General features: G+C 43.2%; 1 protein-coding gene across 28 annotated transcripts in view; it reads right to left on the bottom strand.

The window, feature by feature from the left end:
* The window catches only part of kif1aa (kinesin family member 1Aa), a 291,200-nt gene that overhangs the window by 30,601 nt on the left and 241,181 nt on the right, over positions 1-19,418 (bottom strand). For 14 of the 28 annotated variants that reach the window (XM_080185350.1, XM_080185353.1, XM_080185351.1 and 11 more), the window contains 3 exons: positions 17,800-17,823; positions 8,657-8,771; positions 4,680-4,813 (listed from right to left, as the gene is read on the bottom strand). In XM_080185350.1, coding sequence (XP_080041476.1) covers positions 4,680-4,813; positions 8,657-8,771; positions 17,800-17,823 — 273 coding nt within the window. The remainder of the gene's footprint in view (positions 1-4,679; positions 4,814-8,656; positions 8,772-17,799; positions 17,824-19,418) is intronic. The other 14 variants (XM_080185352.1, XM_080185356.1, XM_080185378.1 and 11 more) reach the window with 1 other exon arrangement.

Genomic DNA, 19,418 nt, shown 5'->3' with positions numbered 1-19,418 from the left:
AGGTTCCTCCTGACTTTCTCGGCTGTTCTGAATTTATTCTTCGACTATCAATGTTCCCTGGAATTTGAACACGTTGCCAAGATCAGTTGCATGCTAAAACATCCAATCCGGTCGGTCATCTCACAATCATTTCCTTTCTGATGCGAGTAAGTCCAATTTCCTTATTTTTTCTTCCAAGAAATTCCTTATGACTGGAAAATCTAATGCCAGTAGAGAGCATTCTTCACCTGTGTCAGTCACAACTCACCAGAAATTACTACTGGTGATAATAATAGATCATTACACACTCCATTATCCTCAATTTTAACAGTCACTGTTTCCATATAGCTATTTTAAAACTATATTGTATAAGCAGTTCTCCAAGCTCCACTACTGGTGTATAGAAACAGGGAGGGTGATGAATAAATTGATCCTCCAGTCTTTCACATCCCCAAGAAAGGACCTTTGTCTGCATTGAGAGAGGTAACAAGCACAGTCCCCGGTGCTACTTATAGTATATAGGGTTAACAGATGGGTTATTCTAATATCCAACTGACTCTAGACAGTGATGTGTTCGATTCTTTCTCTCTCAAGACAAGCTGGAGTCATGCCCAGGAGCTACATGCCTACTTGGTAATCTGTCCAGATGTAGTACTAATAAGCACATGTTAAGCAGATGTCAGAGTTTGTGTACACTCTGTCTAAGAGCCAAGTCCCATTCCTGAAGCCCAAACAAAAAGAGCCAATCCCAAGACACTGCAGACTCCACGTTAGATAGTCCTAAGCCACTTTTACAATAAGGCTCCCATATGGTGACTAAGCATCCATTAGTCTGAGGGCAGGGTAAGCTATCACCATCAATTTTGAGACGTTATCAGCCACATAAACTTTGACAGTCTGTTCCTGGAGCACCTATTGCAAGGAACGCTTCCCTCATTCTTAGGAGAGTTAGCAAAGTTCAGCACAGCTAGAACCACAATCCTGTCCATCATCTCTTCAGCAATAAGTCCAATGTCTGAAAATGAACACAATGTAAACTAGACAGCAAAGCCCAGATGAAGGTAGGCTCCTATTTTGTTTCCCCATTCACTTCTTTGTTTCATGACATAGATACGTTGTCGAGGTTTTTAAGTTTCCTGAAGGAGCAAAGCCAACATTAAAATCCATTGCGCAGCTCAATCTTCCAAAATCCTACTCTACCTCACCCCATCCATTGCAGTTTAAAAGAATGAGGGGTTATCTGATTGAAATAAGATTCTGAAGGGACTTGACAGGGTAGATATTGAAAGAATGTATCCCCTTGTGGGGAATCTTGAACTAGGGGGCAATTTCAAATTAAGGAGTCTTCCATTCAAAATGAAGTTGAAGAAAAACCCCTTCCCCTCATTGATGATTATTCTTTGGAATTCTCTGCTGCAGAGTGCAGTTGAGGCCAGGTTATTGAATATTTTCAGGGCAGAGTTGGACAGATTTTGGATCAAGGAAGGAGTCCAGAGAGAGAGAGCCCATAAAGGGTAAGTAAGTTCGCTGATGACACGAAGGTCGGTGGTGTTGTGGATGGTCTGGAAGGATGGCAAAAGTTGCAGCAGGACATAAATAGGATGCAGGACTGGGCGGAGAAGTGGCAGATGGACTTCAATGCGGATAAATGCGTAGTCGTCCATTTTGGCAGAACCAACGGGATGAACGAGTACACTATCAAGGGCAGGAGTCTTGGTAGTGTTGAGGAGCAGAAGGATCTTGGGGTCCGGGTCCACAGGACTCTTAAATCGGCCTCGCAGGTGGAAGAGGTGGTCAAGAAGGCGTATGGTGTACTGGCCTTCATAAATCGAGGGATTGAGTTTAGGAGTCGGGAGGTAATGCTGCAACTTTATAAGACCCTTGTCAGGCCTCATTTGGAGTACTGTGCGCAGTTCTGGTTGCCTCACTATAGGAAAGACGTAGAAGCTATTGAAAGGGTACAGAGGAGATTTACAAGGATGTTGCCTGGACTGGGAGGCATGCCTTATGAAGTTAGGTTGAGGGAACTGGGTCTCTTTTCCCTGGAGAGACGTAGGTTGAGAGGCGACCTGATAGAGGTTTATAAGATGTTGAGAGGAATGGATAGGGTGGATTCTCAGAGGCTATTTCCCCGGGTTGAAATGGTCGCTACGAGAGGACACAGGTTTAAGGTGCGGGGAGGAAAGTACAGAAGTGATGTTAGGGGTAAGTTTTTCACTCAGAGGGTGGTGAGTGAATGGAATCGGCTGCCGTCAGTGGTGGTGGAGGCGAACTCGCTGGGGTCTTTTAAAAGACTTCTGGATGAGTATATGGGGTTTTATGGGATTGGGGGTTATAGATAAGTGTTGATGTGATCGGCGCAACTCGTGGGCCGAAGGGCCTGTTTGTGCTGTAGTGTTCTATGTTCTATGTTCTAAAGCCCATAAAGGAAGAGAGAACCATAAAGCAACTGGAGTTGAGAGAGAGGGAGAGCCCATAAAGTAGTAAGAGTTTGGAGAGAGTACAGAAATTTCAGGAGTTTGGAGAGAATGACCCTATAAAGTAGTGGGAGTTTGGAGAAAGAGAAAGCAATGGGAGTGCAGAGAGAAACAGTCCAGAAAGAAATAGGGATGCAAAGAGAACGAGAGCAAGAGACAGTCCAGAAGCAGTGGAGAGAGAGAGCTGGGAGTTTACAGATAAAATCTAAAGTGTCATCACTGGATTTCTGTAAGTTGATTGGTTAGTAAGTATAGGCCTTTCTGGACTTGACACAGAGAAAACTGATTGGTGAGTGATGGATGAATTTTTATATTACATACTTATGCTTCGCATCTGTCTTTACAATGGAAGGAGATACTACTCAGAATGAGGTGAGAAAGGAGGTATCTGGTACACAAGAAAAATTTACAATTGAGGAAGAGGAGGAGTTAGAAAGGTGGTCTTAAAATTGATAAAGTACCAGAATCGGAGGATAGGCATCCAAGCATACTGAGGAAATTAATCTTCCAGTCTTTCTTAGACACAAGGATGGTGCCAAAGGACTAGAGAATTGCGAGTGTTACATCTTTTTTCAAAAAGAGGTGCAAGGCTAAAGCTGGAAACTACAGACCAGTCAGACTGACTTCACAACAGTTTGGTACAACATCAACAGTCACTTAGACAAGTGCAGAACAGTTAAGGAAAACCACCTTTGATTCATTGAGGGAAAATTATGTTTAACTAACTTGCTGGAGTTTTTTTAAGGAGGTAACAGAGAAGGTTGATAAGGGCAACATTGTTGATGTGGTGTATATGAATTTCAAAAGTCATTTGAAAAGTTCAATGGAACAGATTTGAAAGGAAAATTCTAGCACATGGAATAGACAGTAGACACTTGGATAAGAAATTAGCTGAGTAACAGGAAACAGACAGTTGTGATAAATGGTTGTTTTTCAGATTGGTTGAAGATTTGTGGAGTTCCCCACAAGTCAACATTGGAGCCCTGGCTCTTCCTGATATTAATGACCTGGACTGTGGTGATCAGGGCATTGATTTCAAAACTTGTAGATGATACAAAGATTGGAAACGTTATCAACTGTGATAAGGATTGTATTGAAATTCAAAAGGACATAGATAGGTTGGTGGATTGGGCAGGCAGTGGAAGTTGAAGTTCAATGTAGTGAAGTGCGAGGTGATTTGTTTTGGCAAGAAGAAGATGGAGATAATATAAAATAAATGGAGAAACTCTAAAGAGGTGCAGGAAAAGAGGGACCTTGATGTCAGTGTACATATGTCATTGAAGATTGCAGGGCATGCTGAGAGAGAGCAGTTAATAAATATATAGTATCTCAGGCTTTACCAGTAGGAGCAATTAGCACAAAAGTAATGTTGAACATGTATAAGACACTAGTTAGGCCTCATTTGAAATACTGCGCCCAAGTCTGTGCACCAAACTTGAGGAAGGATATGAAGGCTTTCGAGAGAGCACAAAGGAGATGCACAAGAATGATTCCAGGGATAAAAAACTGCAGGAACGAGGAAAGATTGGAGAGGTTGATACCATTTTCCTTGCAGAGAAGAAAGCCTAGGGGAGACCTGATAGAGGTATTCAAGATCTTCAGGAGTATGGACAGGGTAAATAGCAAGAAGCTGTTCCCACTCAAGAGAATGTCTAGGGACTAGAAAGCACACTTTCAAAACAATTGACAAAAGGAATAAAAATGATGTGAGGGAAAAGTTGGTTGGAATCTGGAATGAACTTCCTGAGAGGGTGGTGGAGGCCAATTCAATCAAAGTATTTAAAAGGGATGTACAAGATTATAGGGCAAACTAGGTAGAATACTCTTCCAGAGAACCAATGCAGACTCAATGGGCCGAATAGCCTCCTTCTGCGCTGTAAAGGAATCCTGGGTTATAGGGGGCAGGCAGAAAAGTGGAGTTAAGGTCACAGTCAGATAAGTCATAATCTTATTAAATGGTGAAGAAGGCTCAAGGGGCTGAATGGCCCTTTTCCTGCTCCTGTTTCATATGACTATCTCTGTTTCCCTTTCACTTTTCAAAGTGTGGTGTTGACCTTGAACTCAAACCCAAGACAGCCATCAGTACTTGAATATTGACCTCTGAGTTGAGAGGCCAATTCTTTCCCTGATTTATGGTTGATAAATCATGACATACAGTTAATCAGAAGAGAGTGGGCAACCCTGAGAGTGGCTGGAGACTATCAGTGGCAGTCAGCTTCCTACCTCTCTGAAGCTTTGAGGGTTCCACTGCCAAAGAGGTTGCGAATGGAGCGAGAGGCTGGCAGCCTGGCATCTCGTGTATAGAATACCATGCAGAAGTCTTTGGTAACGACTGCAGGTTGTGTACAGTTTTCCATCTGCAAGAAAAAACAAAAGATTTACAAGGAGTTCAACAATGTTAATTAACAATGATTCTTATTTCTTGCTCACTTTGACTTGAACTTTTCTTCCTGGTTCTTCCCTCCAATAACATTGGTAAATCTGAGAGTTGTATCTTAACAGAGATGTTGCTGTGTTTAAAAGGGAATTATTTCTTGGTTGCCTAGAAGTGCCATTAAATTTCTCATCTGAGTTGCAGTGGAAAGATATTTCACATTAAACAACCTTACTCATGGGAGAGTTCCAGATGGTTTGCGAAGGAACTTAAAACTCACTGATGCAGCAGAGAGGCTTATGAGGCATATAGCTGAAAGTGAGAGTTTTACTCTGTAAAACTAGCCTATGCTGCATCTATCCTGGGAATGTTTCCTGGTGTGGAGATGCTGGCTTTGGACTGGGGTAAACACAGCAAGAAGTCTGACAACACCAGGTTTAAGTCCAACTGATTTATTTGATAATAAACTCACAAGCTTTCGAGGTTTCCCTCTTCGCCAGCACGGTTTCGTTAAGGGGAAGTCGTGTCTGACAAATTTATTGGAGTTCTATGAGGAAGTGTCTAGGGCGGTGGATAGAGGAGAGCCGATGGATGTGGTCTTTCTTGATTTTCAGAAGGCGTTTGACAAGGTACCTCACAAGAGGTTGTTGCAGAAGGTAAGCGGGCATGGAGTTGGGGGTAGGGTGTTAGTGTGGATAGAGGATTGGTTGTCAAATAGGAGGCAGAGAGTGGGGGTTAATGGGTGCTATTCCGATTGGCGGTTGGTGACGAGTGGAGTGCCCCAGGGGTCAGTGCTGGGGCCTCAGCTGTTTACCATTTATATAGATGATCTGGAGGAGGGAACCGAGTGTATGGTGCCGAAATTTGCTGATGACACCAAGATTGGTGGAACGGCAAATTGCGCGGAGGGTGTGGAGAGTCTGCAGAAGGATCTAGATAGGCTGGGCGAATGGGCCAGGAACTGGCAAATGGAATTTAATGTTGGCAAGTGCAAGGTGGTCCACTTTGGTAGGAAGGACTATTACTTACGTGGCGAAAAACTGCAGCAGGCGACGGTGCAGAGGGACCTCGGGGTCCTTGTGCATGAGTCGCAAAAACCCAGCCTGCAGGTGCAGCAGGTGGTCAGGAAGGCGAATGGGATGCTGGCCTTCATAGCGAGGGGGATTGAATATAAAAGTAGGGAGGTCTTGCTGCAGCTGTATAGGGCATTGGTAAGGCCGCAGCTGGAGTACTGTGTGCAGTTTTGGTCACCGTACTTATGCAAGGATATTTTGGCCTTGGAGGGAGTGCAGAGGAGGTTTACTAGGCTGATGCCGGAGTTAAGAACATAAGAAATAGGAGCAGGAGTAGGCCATCCAGCCCTTCGAGCCTGCCCCGCCATTCAATAAGATCATGGCTGATCTGTCGCGGCTCAGTTCCACTTTCCCGCCCTCTCCCCATAACCCTTAATCCCCTCTCCTATCAAAAACCCATCAACCCGCATCTTAAAAATATTTAGCGAGGCAGCATCCACCACTTCAACGGGCAGAGAATTCCAGAGATTCACCACCCTTTGAGTGAAGAAGTTCTTCCTCAACTCCGTTCTAAACCGCCCCCCTTTTATCTTGAGGCTGTGCCCCCTAGTCCTATTGTCTTTTTTGAGCGGGAAGAGTCTTTCCACCTCTATCCTATCCATCCCATTCATCATCTTATACGTCTCAATGAGATCTCCTCTCATTCTTCTAAACTCTAACGAGTACAAGCCCAGTTTATTCAGCCTCTCCTCATAGCTCAACCCCCTCAACTCCGGTATCAGCCTAGTAAACCTCCTCTGCACTCCCTCCAAGGCCAAAATATCTTTGCGCAGGTGCGGCGCCCAAAAAAAAGTTGAGTTGAGGGGGTTGAGCTATGAGGAGAGGCTGAATAAACTAGGCTTGTACTCGTTAGAGTTTAGAAGAATGAGGGGAGATCTCATTGAGACATATAAGATGATGAATGGGATGGATAGGATAGAGGTGGAGAGACTCTTCCCGCTCAGAAAGGACAGTAGGACTAGGGGGCACAGCCTCAAGATAAAGGGGGGGGCGATTTAGAACGGAGTTCAGGAGGAACTTCTTCACTCAAAGGGTGGTGAATCTCTGGAATTCTCTGCCCGTTGAAGTGGTGGAGGCTGCCTCGCTAAATATTTTTAAGACGCGGGTTGATGGGTTTTTGATAAGCGAGGGGATTAAGGGTTATGGGGAGAAGGCGGGAATGTGGAACTGAGCCACGACAGATCAGCCATGATCTTATTGAATGGCGGGGCAGGCTCGAAGGGTTAGATGGCCTACTCCTGCTCCTATTTCTTATGTTCTTATGTTATGGAGAGTTCTGGCCTCAGACAGAGCATATAACAGCACAGGCAGTTTACAGATTACTGATTAGAATGTGAATCTTTACACCTAACCTGCTATTCAAGTTTTAAAGTGGCTGACAATGTGAGTGGAAGGAGCACTGAGTACAGGTTAAAGAGATGTGTATTGTCTCCAGACAGTACAGTAAGTGAGGTTTTGCAAACCCAGGCAAGTCATGGGGGTTACAGATAGTGCAACATGAACCCAAGATCCCTGTTGAGACCGTCCTCATGTGTGCGGAACTTGGCTATCAGTCTGTGCTCAGCGACTCTGCGTTGTCGTGTGTCGTGAAGGCCGCCTTGGAGAATGCTTACCTGAAGGTCAGAGGCCGAATGCCCGTGACCACTGAAGTGTTCGCCAACAGGAAGGGGAACAGTCTTGCCTGGTGATTGTCGAGCAATGTTCATTCATCCGTTGTCGTAGTGTCTGCATGGTCTCCCCATACGCTACGACAATGGATGAATGAACATCGCTCGACAATCACCAGGCAAGACTGTTCCCTTCCTGTTGGCGAACACTTCAGTGGTCACGGGCATTCAGCCTCTGACCTTCAGGTAAGCATTCTCCAAGGCGGCCTTCACGACACACGACAGCGCAGAGTCGCTGAGCAGAGACTGATAGCCAAGTTCCGCACACATGAGGACGGTCTCAACAGGGACCTTGGGTTCATGTCGCACTATCTGTAAACCGTGTGACTTGCCTGGGTTTGCAAAACCTCACTTACTGTACTGTCTGGAGACAATACACATCTCTTTAACCTGTACTCAGTGCTCCTTCCACTCACATTGTCAGCCACTTTAAGACTTGAACAGCAGGTTAGGTGTAAAGATTCACATTCTAATCAGTAATCTGTAAACTGTGCTGTTATATGCTCTGTCTGAGGCCAGAACTCTCCATCCACCTGACGAAGAGGGAAACCTTGAAAGCTTGTGAGTTTATTATCAAATAAATCGGTTGGACTTAAACCTGGTGTTGTCAGACTTCTTACAATGTTTCCTGAGAAAAATAGAGGGAACTTTGCTCTGTATCTAGCCTGTGCTGTGTCTGTCCCGGAAGGATTTGTTAGGACAATATAGAAGGTGTTTTACCATGTATCTAACTCATGCTGTACCTGTCCTGGGGATGCTTGATGAGACCTCATAAAAAGACCTTTACTTCATATTTAAGCTATGTGGTACATGTCATGGGAGTGTTTCACGAGGTTGAGGGAGCTTCACTTTGTATCTAACCTATGTTGTACCTGCCCTTGGAATGTTTCAGGGGATAGTGTAGAGAGAGAGAGAGAGAGAGAGCTTTACTCTATCCAATCCCATGCTGTTCCTGCACAGGAAGCGTTTGATCCTGGGACTGGGTGCCTGCAACACAAACTGTGGCATTTCTAGGATTAACATTGCTCATATCACAGTAAATGAGGAGGGATGTGGACCCTCAGTTTAGTTGAAGCAAACTCCTACCTCCAAATATGCTGACAATGTCATGTAGATCTTCTCTCCATATGGTGTCACTCTGTTCAGCAGCAGGGAGTTGTGCATGGAGCTATCCCAGCCTGCTTCAAATCGGTAAAAGGTTCTGCAAAAAGGGCACTATCCAGTCAGCTCACATTATTTCTCAAACACAGCTCTGACATTTTGATTTTGCTTTCTTCTACAAATAACAGGAGGTACTGGGAGAGATAACAGCCCTACACACAGCCTGAGAATCAACAATAAATACTTCAGGACAGTTTGTCCCTTATTACCTCCACCACAAATAGGGTGGGGTCCAGTGAAGAACAAATCAGCTTGTTGGCGAGGCAGCAGTGCCAGCTATTGTGCTGCCCATTGCCACCATGCTGCTTAATCTTTCTCCCCCTCGCCTCCTGACATCCACCTCTCGATCTCCCTCGCTTTTGTCTCTTGACCCCCCTCCCTGATCCTCCGCCACAACCCCTAAGACCCCTCATCCTGACAATCGTTACCATGTTGCTATCTCAATTAGTTATCATATTATCTCTTAGTTGAACAGTTTTTACAAAGCAGTTTTTGTTGTAATAAAGCTTGCACTCAGCATCAACAGCTGCTTATTCTTGTCATAGTACTTTTTTTCTGTTACCACTAATTTCCTGATGAGATTGGGTTCTCTTTGGATGTGGCATACCTCTGCACACTCACAGGATGTAATTTTACAGCCCACCCTGGAATTTTCCAGTCCCATCAAAGTCAATGGATCTTTGAATGGCTCACCACATTTTACGGCCCTGCCCCCATAACAATGGGATAGTAAAATTTCATCCACAATATAATTGATTAATGCCCTTAAAAATCTGGCTGAAATAAGAGAAGGATCTTCTGGGGTCCCAGTGCCCGAAATTATCAGAGAGCAATTCTATTGCTCCTCACATCATTCCCAACTCCCTTATTTGTAGAGAAAGCAAGAAACAATTTCATGACAATTACAACACTAAAAACATTTTTCACACAATTTCAATGTATCATTTTTTGAATTAATTTCAATGCTGGAGTTTTATAAAGTAATTTGTCATCAGACAAATTCTCAGTGAAAGATACAGAACAAAAGCCACTGATGACAAACAGTACAATACATAAGGGACACAACGTGATCATCTGATGACCACTATTCAACACTTGCAGAAGATTGCAGCATAAAGAACGCAATACATGAAAAACAGGTAAAGTGTATAGCATATGAGGACACAAAATATAAAAAACATAAAGCGTGAAGAACGCAAGACATGTAGAATGCAAGGCAGACAGTAAACGGCATGGGACAAAGACAAGAGACAGCAAAACACTTCAGTTCCATATTTGTTACCCCTTTCAGATGGGTAACGTGATAAACAGGGCATTTGTCATTATTTTCAGAGGGGAAGTCCATATGTTTGGATTAGATTAGTGCAGTCTGCTTCTTACAAGCCTCCACAACTAATACTTGTTCAAGAGAGCCCATAGAGCACAAGGGAGGTGAACTATCAGAATTGGGTACCTAACTTGATGTGGCTGGATGTAAGGACGACTTCACTAAGGATGAGTAACACTAAACTTGTGTATCCCTTTGCAGGGGAAACAGCAGGAAAATGGAGTTAAGGCCACAATCTCACATAATCCATGTAAAATGATTAAAGAGGTTGAAGGCGTGGATAGGGAGAACTATTTCCGCTGATGACAAAGCCCAGAACAAGGGAACATAACATTAAAAGTAGAGCTAAGCTGTCTACAGGTGATCTCAAGAAGCAGTTCTGTCACACAGTGGAAATCTGAAATTCTATTTCCAAAGGGCTAGGTTGTTTGAAAATTAGGTTTGGGTATTAAGGGATAACGAACCAAAGCAGGTCAGATGCAGACCAGCCATGATCCAATTGAATGGTACAACAAGTACGATGAGTAGAATAGCTTACTGCTGTTCTTGCATTGTTAGCTGAGAACATTCACAAAACCCAGTAATTGAGGGGTGCACAGATACAGGGATCACCCACCACCCCACTCCAGGGCCTTGTGCTATATGTGCAAGCAGAGACGCTAACAATCAAAACACCTTCAGCACAGGCTTCTTCATCAGCAAGAGACTCTTACAGATCAGCAGGTATGCAATGAGATAGGTCAACCTCAGTGGATAGGAACTTAATTCATAAGACAGACATGAGCGTCATGTCAGTAATTCTTGCACATTTAGCTTTCAGCAGTTATTACTGAGAGCTCTTACGGCGCAATGGGTAGCATCCCTGCCTCTGAGCCAAAAGCTCCAGCTTGAATTTCAGGGCTTGATGGTCAAGGCATGCAAAATGAACCAGCCGGACAGTTACATAATTCAACTCTGCACCGGATTTTTTTTGTTGCTACTCTGACTCTTGAAGTCAGAGAGTTAAATGGGATAACCTATTGTTTTCTGCTGGGGGAGAAAGTGGAAACTGCTCAATGTGTCTCCCGTACCCACTCATTGCTGTGTCCAATTTCCCACTGCCCTCCCCCCTCCCCTCGCAGTATGAGGTTGGTTAGACTTTAAATCTTTGAACAGCTGTTTTGTAATTTGGAATCTGAAATAGATGCAGCAGCACATGTGAAATCCAGTGCCTCACATCATTTCTCTTAATTCTACCTCATTTTTCCAATCGTAGCACTTTGTGTTCATCTTCTGTTAAAATGCTTCAGTTGCCATGAAAATGTTTTGTCTGGTTTTCAAACCTAATCTGAAGACCATGGCTTTGCATTTCTCCTGATGGTACCCATATCTTGTTATGTTCGGTATGCATCTCAGTCATCATCATCCTGTGTTACTGATCATTTTAGCTAACTTTAATTCAGTTCTCTCACATGCTTGGCATCAATAACTTCTCCCAGATAAAATTCTATGCATCTCTATTGGCGTTAATCCAGCTCACTCACGCTGTCACTCAGTAACCTCTCTCCCCCAGTACCCTGTTACTAATTGTGTCTCTCCATTCCCTCACACTGTCAGGCTTCGTAACTCACTCTTATTATGCTGTTGCTGCTTATAATTACACTGTAATAGTGAACTGTACAGCACCATAGAGTCAATGGATATTAAGATCAAGTATAGGATCAAGCCTGAGATCAGGTGTAATGCCTGTTCTTGTCCGCTTGGATCTTATATGCCTCTTGTGGAGACCATGAATTGGATTCAATTTGAATTGGTTTTTGGAGCAAGCGAGGAGCTGAATTAACTCTGTCCACCCTGCGCACTGATTTTGCACCCTGAGAAAGGAATAACTATTCTTAGTAATTACTTGTTTTCTAACAAGTGCTCTGATAGTGAGCCTCCTTTTTGAGTGATGTGATCAGAAGAACAAGAGGCACTAGAAATGAAAGGCTAATGAGTGAGGTGGAGAGACCATAAGGTTGATTGATGGTTGTGGATTGGGCCCTCGAATACTCCCTTGAGGGCAGAATCCATGCATATATTTCATGAGCCCTGTCACTCAAACCAGGTTGTATCTTCCAGCCATTGATGTTGTCTTCTTGACTGAGGGGACTGGCCAGAACCCTAGGGAAAAAAACCTCAAGCTCTGATGGGGAAAACAGAGTCATTTGGTGACATGACAGAACGATATTTCAAAGACAACTGGCCTATCTCTACGATGACTTTTGGAAAAAAATGTCATCTTCATCGCCTTTAACTTCTTGTGTGAAAACAAAGATCATTTTAAGCTTTCTCTATGTAACACATAGCTCAGGGATATCCCTTCATGTCTATCATGAGGGGCTGTTGGAGCATTTTTACTTAACTGAGATAAAAATAATATTTTGGGACCAGGTGCTGACTGTATGCATAGTTTTAGTCAGAATTCCCATTAAGGTTGATGCCAAATGGGTGCACATTTTGAAGTAAACATAGTGGTGGCTGAGGGCTTACACTAAGTGTCAATGGCAAATAAAACTCCAGCATCTCACTTTGTATTACTGCATTATAAACTACATTGATGTATTGGTCATGTACAGGCAATGGTTTTATACTAGAAGCAGACAACCATTCTCTGACATCCTCATATTGATCATATGATCATCAACACATGTAGTTTACTGTCTGTGGTCGCTTAAAATTAAATGTTGTTTGTTTTTTTTACTCCCAGTGGAATCCTGTCAGATTTTGACTCCGTCAATATGTGGAGAGAGAACTGGCCAGTGCTAGGCTCCTCTGTGGCCGCAGCCCCTAGTGTTTCTGGAACCTCTCCGAGCTGGGTCCAGGCTGAAAGAAAGAGGCACAGCACCACAACAGGAAGTCCAGTTTCCTAAAATGCAATTCAGATTGCCCACAATCTGTGATTGGTTCTTCCCTCTTTGGGGGTCTCCTTCTTTCTAAACTGCCTGACTGAAGGTGGCAAGCAAGTTCCGTCCCCTAAAGCCAACCATAACATAGGCGCAGGGAAGAAATAAACTCAACTCTCATTCTCTCTTCCCCCACTGCAACAAATCTTCATGCCTGTCCTTGGGTACCTCCTCCCCTGTCATTGCTGGCTTCAGCAGACTATGGACACAACTTGAAAACAACATCTAGCTAATATCTCGCTAGATGTAATTCAGAATTGTACACTCGCACTTACTGGCATTAAATGGAGAAATAACATGGAAGAATTTTAATTATACAGTTCTTGCGTGTCTTAGCACCTTTCTGATATGAACATTCAGCTGGGATGTGGCTGGGCTGGGTTATTTTGCTCTGATTACAACCAGTGCAATTGAATCTGCAATTGGCCTAATATAAAGGCCTAAAGGTTGGCAGTCAATCACTCAGGAAGTTGTGTTACGTGACTCCCTGCACAATTCTGAGATTGTTCGTACAGAGAGAAAAGAGAGTGTCTGAGGGGAAGAGAGAAGGTCAAAATGCCTTCAAAGATGAAGGTGCAGTTTTGGGCGCCGCACCTGCGCAAAGATATTTTGGCCTTGGAGGGAGTGCAGAGGAGGTTTACTAGGCTGATACCGGAGTTGAGGGGGTTGAGCTATGAGGAGAGGCTGAATAAACTGGGCTTGTACTCGTTAGAGTTTAGAAGAATGAGGGGAGATCTCATTGAGACGTATAAGATGATGAATGGGATGGATAGGATAGAGGTGGAGAGACTCTTCCCGCTCAAAAAAGACAGTAGGACTAGGGGGCACAGCCTCAAGATAAAGGGGGGGCGGTTTAGAACGGAGTTGAGGAGGAACTTCTTCACTCAAAGGGTGGTGAATCTCTGGAATTCTCTGCCTGTTGAAGTGGTGGAGGCTGCCTCGCTAAATATTTTTAAGACACGGGTTGATGGGTTTTTGATAAGAGAGGGGATTAAGGGTTATGGGGAGAAAGCGGGAAAGTGGAACTGAGCAGCGACAGATCAGCCATGATCTTATTGAATGGCGGGGCAGGCTCGAAGGGCTAGATGGCCTACTCCTGCTCCTATTTCTTATGTTCTTATGATGGGGCTAATGCGGAAGATGAGTGGAGAGCAGGAAGGATAGGCATGAAAAATAGGGACAAAGGGATTGCATTTTGATGTGTGATGCCAATTGCAAACCTGTTAGCAAGTTCATTTGAAAATTTTAATCAGCCATTTTAACTCTTTCAGATTAACACCATCCATATTTCACACAGCAAAACGCCATACAAGGCTACGGACCAAATGCTAGGAAATGGGGTTAGTGTAGATAGGTTCTTGATGGCAATGCAGACACCATGGGCTGAATGGCCTATTTTTGTGCTGTAAAACTATGACCTCGGTTTAATGCTTCACTTGGAAGATGGCCACTTGGAATGCTTCACTTGGAAGTGTCAGCCTAGATGAAGTGCTCAAATCTCTGGGGTGATGTTTGAACCCATAATCTTCAGAGGGGTGCGTTATCTCTGAGCCAAGGTTAACATCTTGGCCAAAGGACTAAATATAAAACAACATCAAACAACTTACCAGCTGTAACTATTCATGACAATATATTCAGGAAATTAAAAAGAATTGGCCATTTACCCCTGTAGGGGTATAACGTCCAGATAGGAACTGAATATTTGCATCCATTTTCTATTTGTGATCAGCTTCAAGTTTTACAGAATAATATTGTGTTGACAAAGCAAAGGGCTTTTTCTTTTACTGACCGGTCATGCTGAGAATTATTTTGAAATTATTGCACCAAGCACCAACATCCAGCATTCCCAGATCAGGTACAGATTAAATATGGGGTAAAGGTCCCTGTACACTGGCCCACAAAAACTCCCAGGTTAGATGTTGCAGAAGCTGGATATAAATGCAAGCTCTCACTCCAATGTAGTGACTACACCACCCACCATATGGACAGTGCTAATTCTCCCCTCACAATACTCTCTTTCAGTGTCACTTTATCTTTGTCCCCCAGGTGCCATCCTGACTTCCTGTTATGATGTTATGAATGGAGCACTTAACAGTGCTTCCAGCTTTTTCTATTTTCTTCAAGTAAAACAGATCCTTCTGGCTACTGTCTAAACCATCTCCCCCACCCCACCCTAAAACATAACTAACAAGGGTGATGTTAGTAAAGTCTTTAACAGGGTGATTTTAGAGGGTGGATGAATCTTTCCAATTGGGTGGCTTACAAGATGTCTGAACTTGGAAAGGCCAACATTTGAATGCACTGAAAGTCCCAGTACAATCAGCTCCATCCTTCAACATTGCCTGCGGTTCACAGCTCTAGGTTCCCAAGCCAGGTGCCCATTGTGAATGGGCCAATTTTAGACTGACTGCATTGGTCAAATTCTGAGCATGCTCCATTGTTCAGATTTGACCATTACAGACAACAGATATAAAAGGTACAGTATTACTCTTAAAGGCCTACATGTGGGTTCATCTTAATTATTACATGCCCTGACCCAACTTGGATATTAAATGTCTGCCTCCCTCAAATTTACACTGCAACCAAATTCCAAACTCTGAAGCAGAAAGGCTCCATGTTTTAAGATATGAATTCTTTTTGTTCCTTCTAATCCTCAAACTGTCCCTCTGCTCATCTTGGACAGTCCCAGGATATAGACCTCTCCATGGTCACTATCAAGACTACTCTGTGTTAGTGGTAAGGAAGCATATCCATGGGGTTCAGTCAGTACCTTCTCTCCTCCTTTCTTCCAAAGTGATGTCTATTTCAAAACTCTGGCCTCTTAAACTCTTAAGAAACTTTTCAGTCACACATCTTTTAGCTTCCTTGTACCAAACATGTTCCTCACATTATGTTCCATGATTACAAAGTTCTTGAATGTTTTCCAAAGCAATCAATAGGCTTTTGATGTAAATGTGATTACTTCATTTAATCAGAATGCAGTGCACTCTTGATTATTAACTGGCTTATCATTTTGTATGGAATAGAGGGATAGGAAAACAATGGAAAAGGGAAATGCAAGGGTCAGAGACAGAGGGGGAGGGCAATGGATTGGAGAAAAGGGGGGAAGTGAAAGGCAAAGGAAGTGAAGAAGAGCGGGGGAGAATGGAGTGGGATGGTGAAAATTAAGGAAGTGAAAGCAAGAGAGAGAAAGGGCAATGGCAGGAAGAATTGATAAAGGAGAAATAGAAAGCCTTGCATTTATGTAGTGCCCCATTCCATGTCTTGAAGACATTCTAAAGTAGGTACAAACCTACTCTGAACTCCACCACACTACCAAGGTGATGATTGGATAGATTCATCATGTGTTTCTACTACTGATTACCCTCCTGAAAGTAAAGTGGCTTCTGTAGTGACTGTTGCCATGTAGATAACTGAACATCCCAAAGTCAGCAGCTGAACAGGAATATGGACTCACATCTTTTATCGTCTCCACAATGCCCAGGACTTTTGATGCAAAATCCAGCCTGCCTAGAATGTTTGAAAATCTCACCATTGCTGCCAAGTTTTGAAACAAACTGTGCTTTGCAATAATCTCACTCTGAGCTTAATTCCCAGCTCACACATCTAACCTGTTGTGTATTTACAGAGTATGAGTTTGCTTTGTTTCAAAAATTAGATACAGCACTCTCAACATGGTCAGTTTTGCTGGGGCCAGCGATCTTCTGAGCGCTAAAATTAATGGAGATCATTTCACAAGCAACACCTTCACTGTTTCCACATATCCAACCACCTCAAACTCACATCTAGGGTTTCCCCAATAAGTGTAGAATCAACATCACTACAATTATTCTTTCTACCTTTGGCCTCCTGGCACTCATCCAGCCAAGCTCAATGCATAGCATCTCATCTTTCTTCTGGGAACCCTGAAATGCTTCATGTGAAACACTGAGCTCAGGACAATAACTGGCTGTTGGTTGCTGCAATTCACCATTATCTTCCACTTGATGCTCCTGTTTCTCATCTGCCTGAAATGACCATCTGAAACTGAGCTGCTATTTATACCTCTTTCCTGTATGTTCAAATTTCTCTCCAGGCTATGGAATCCCACGACTATCTTCTTGGAGGAAATAATTAGATCTCCTTTGAATCCTCCTTTTTCTGAAATACACAGTGCTGGAGGCTATTCAGTCCATTTCTATCCCTGGCGCTATCTGCTATTAAACAACTCACTGACTGTTCTCCCCATCTCCTTGTTTGGTCAAACTTGCAATGGGATTCCCCACCTCTTCAACAATGCCTTATAATCCCAGCTCTGTTTTAAACTGTCTTTTTGCTTTGCAGATGTAAGCAGGCTTGCCAGGATCAAATTTATGAATATTTGTCAGTGGATGGGATGCTTGCAGTAAGGTGTGCTGTTGAGAACTTGTGGCTGCACCAACCAAAAATTTACTCCAGCTTTAACAAAAAAAGCTGCAAAATCTCTGAGCATTTCCCCTCCTGTTCCCAATCAGTATTTCCAATTCTTTTTGTTTTATCTCTGCTATATTCCTCGGTAGGGTTTACATTTCGAAAGGGCTGGAAAATGCTTTCAAGACAGGCCGATAAGGAGGAATACTGTCTCTTTGAACAAAGGAAATATCACAATCTTGCAATAAAGACATTGTAAAAGGAGCACAAATATCATCAGAGGCACAGCAGGTTAACAGGCACAGGACACCAACAGGAGTGTAAATAAAACCAAAACAAGTGATACCAGTGAGTGAAACAAAAGAAAGGACTGGACATAAACTAGAGAGAGCGAGAAAGAGAGAGTGAAAGAAAAGTTCTCTGTGTACCTATTGTCATTTCCGTGTGTTATGCTTTTAGTGAAGACAACCCAGAGACAAACACAAAAGGGGAAAAAAAGAAAAAAAATGTCAGAAGTTTAGTCCTCAGGATGTTAGATGCCATGTCAGTAATGCCGACCTGAGCAACAGAGAGGAGTGAGGTGGTGGTGGAGGAAAGGAGGGATATGGGGTGGGGGCAAAACTCAAGCCTCCACCCTCCACCACATCAGACTGCCAACGAGCATTACCGTGCAATTTCCTCAGACAGGAATAGAAATTCTGCAAAGACCTGAACTGTGAATTGTTTGGGGCCTGGTGCATTACTGAACTACCAGACAAAACCAAAGAGGTCTGGTGATTGCAATCACATTGCAATCTTTCAATCACTAATGGGAACAGTCCTCCACTGGGAATGATTTAATCCATAGGCCATTCCTGGTCACACAATTAGTCAGTCACCTTTACATTGTATGGTTAAACAAGTCAGTATCCTTACCCTGATGAAGAAATAGCAACTTGATGCTGTTGTACATTGCACAACCGTAGCCAGTAACTCCATGTAGCTATACCATGATAATGCTTACCCTTGTGAATAAACAGGAACTCTGTACAATTACGTAGTGAGCAATCCTTACCCTGCTGAGTAAATAGGAAAGTTGGGCATTTACACTGTACGTAACCTCACTTTGCAGATTATTCCAAGTATCTGGAATTGAAGTTAGGAGGAAAATGTTGACAAAATTGGTTCTGTTTTCAAGACAAAACAATGAGCTTTCAAGGTAGCTAAACCTAGGTGAAGTTTTCCAAAATGCAAAGTGGTCAAGGATATTTTTCCCTATAAGCAAAATCCTTCAAATACCACGACTCAGAAATTAAAAACAGGAAATTAGGTGCAGGAGGGGAAGTTGATGGCTAGGATTTTCCAGTCCCACCACCCTGAGATCAGAAATTTCCAGCTGAAGTCAACAGATCTTTGTAATGGTTTGTCATGTTGTCCATTCCGCCCATGACAATTTCCGCAGTGGGTGGCACCGGAAAATTTATCCCCAGTGTTTTTATACAAAATGCAATAGAATTGAGGAAAACTGGAAGGTTATTGAAGCAAACAATATTAATGAGTTCAATAGGTAACAAGATACGTATTTCAGGAGAGCCAGATTAACAGATGTGGCAAGGTGGGATCTTGGAAAAATGAACTGGCTTGTTTGAGCTAATTACCTCATGTTCCGAATACAGATGCTCACAGGAGCACTTACCCTGGTGAATTAATAGGAACTCCGTACACATACACAGAAAAACCCTTACCCTGCTGAATTAGTAGGAGCTCCATACACATACGCAGAGATACCCTTACCCTGTTGAATAAGCAGGAATTCTGCACAGATACAGAGATATCCTTACCCTGCTGAAATACCAGGAACTCCACACAGAGATACAGAAAATCCATACCCTCCTGAATTAAGAGGAATTACACACAGGTACATAGCAAAACCCTTACCCTGCTGAATTAACAGGAACTCCAATTAAATACAACAAAGAAATTCTTATCCCGCGGAAAGACATAATGGTCGCTGAATACTGTACCATCAAAATTCTGGGGGTTACCACTGACCAGAAAATGAATGTGT

This window comes from Carcharhinus amblyrhynchos, chromosome 3 (assembly GCF_965287045.1).
Source record: "Carcharhinus amblyrhynchos chromosome 3, sCarAmb.v2.hapA, whole genome shotgun sequence".
NCBI classification, from domain to species: domain Eukaryota; kingdom Metazoa; phylum Chordata; class Chondrichthyes; order Carcharhiniformes; family Carcharhinidae; genus Carcharhinus; species Carcharhinus amblyrhynchos.
The sequence above is the reverse complement of the archived record's forward strand: the minus strand, read 5'-3'. Positions and strand labels throughout refer to the sequence as shown.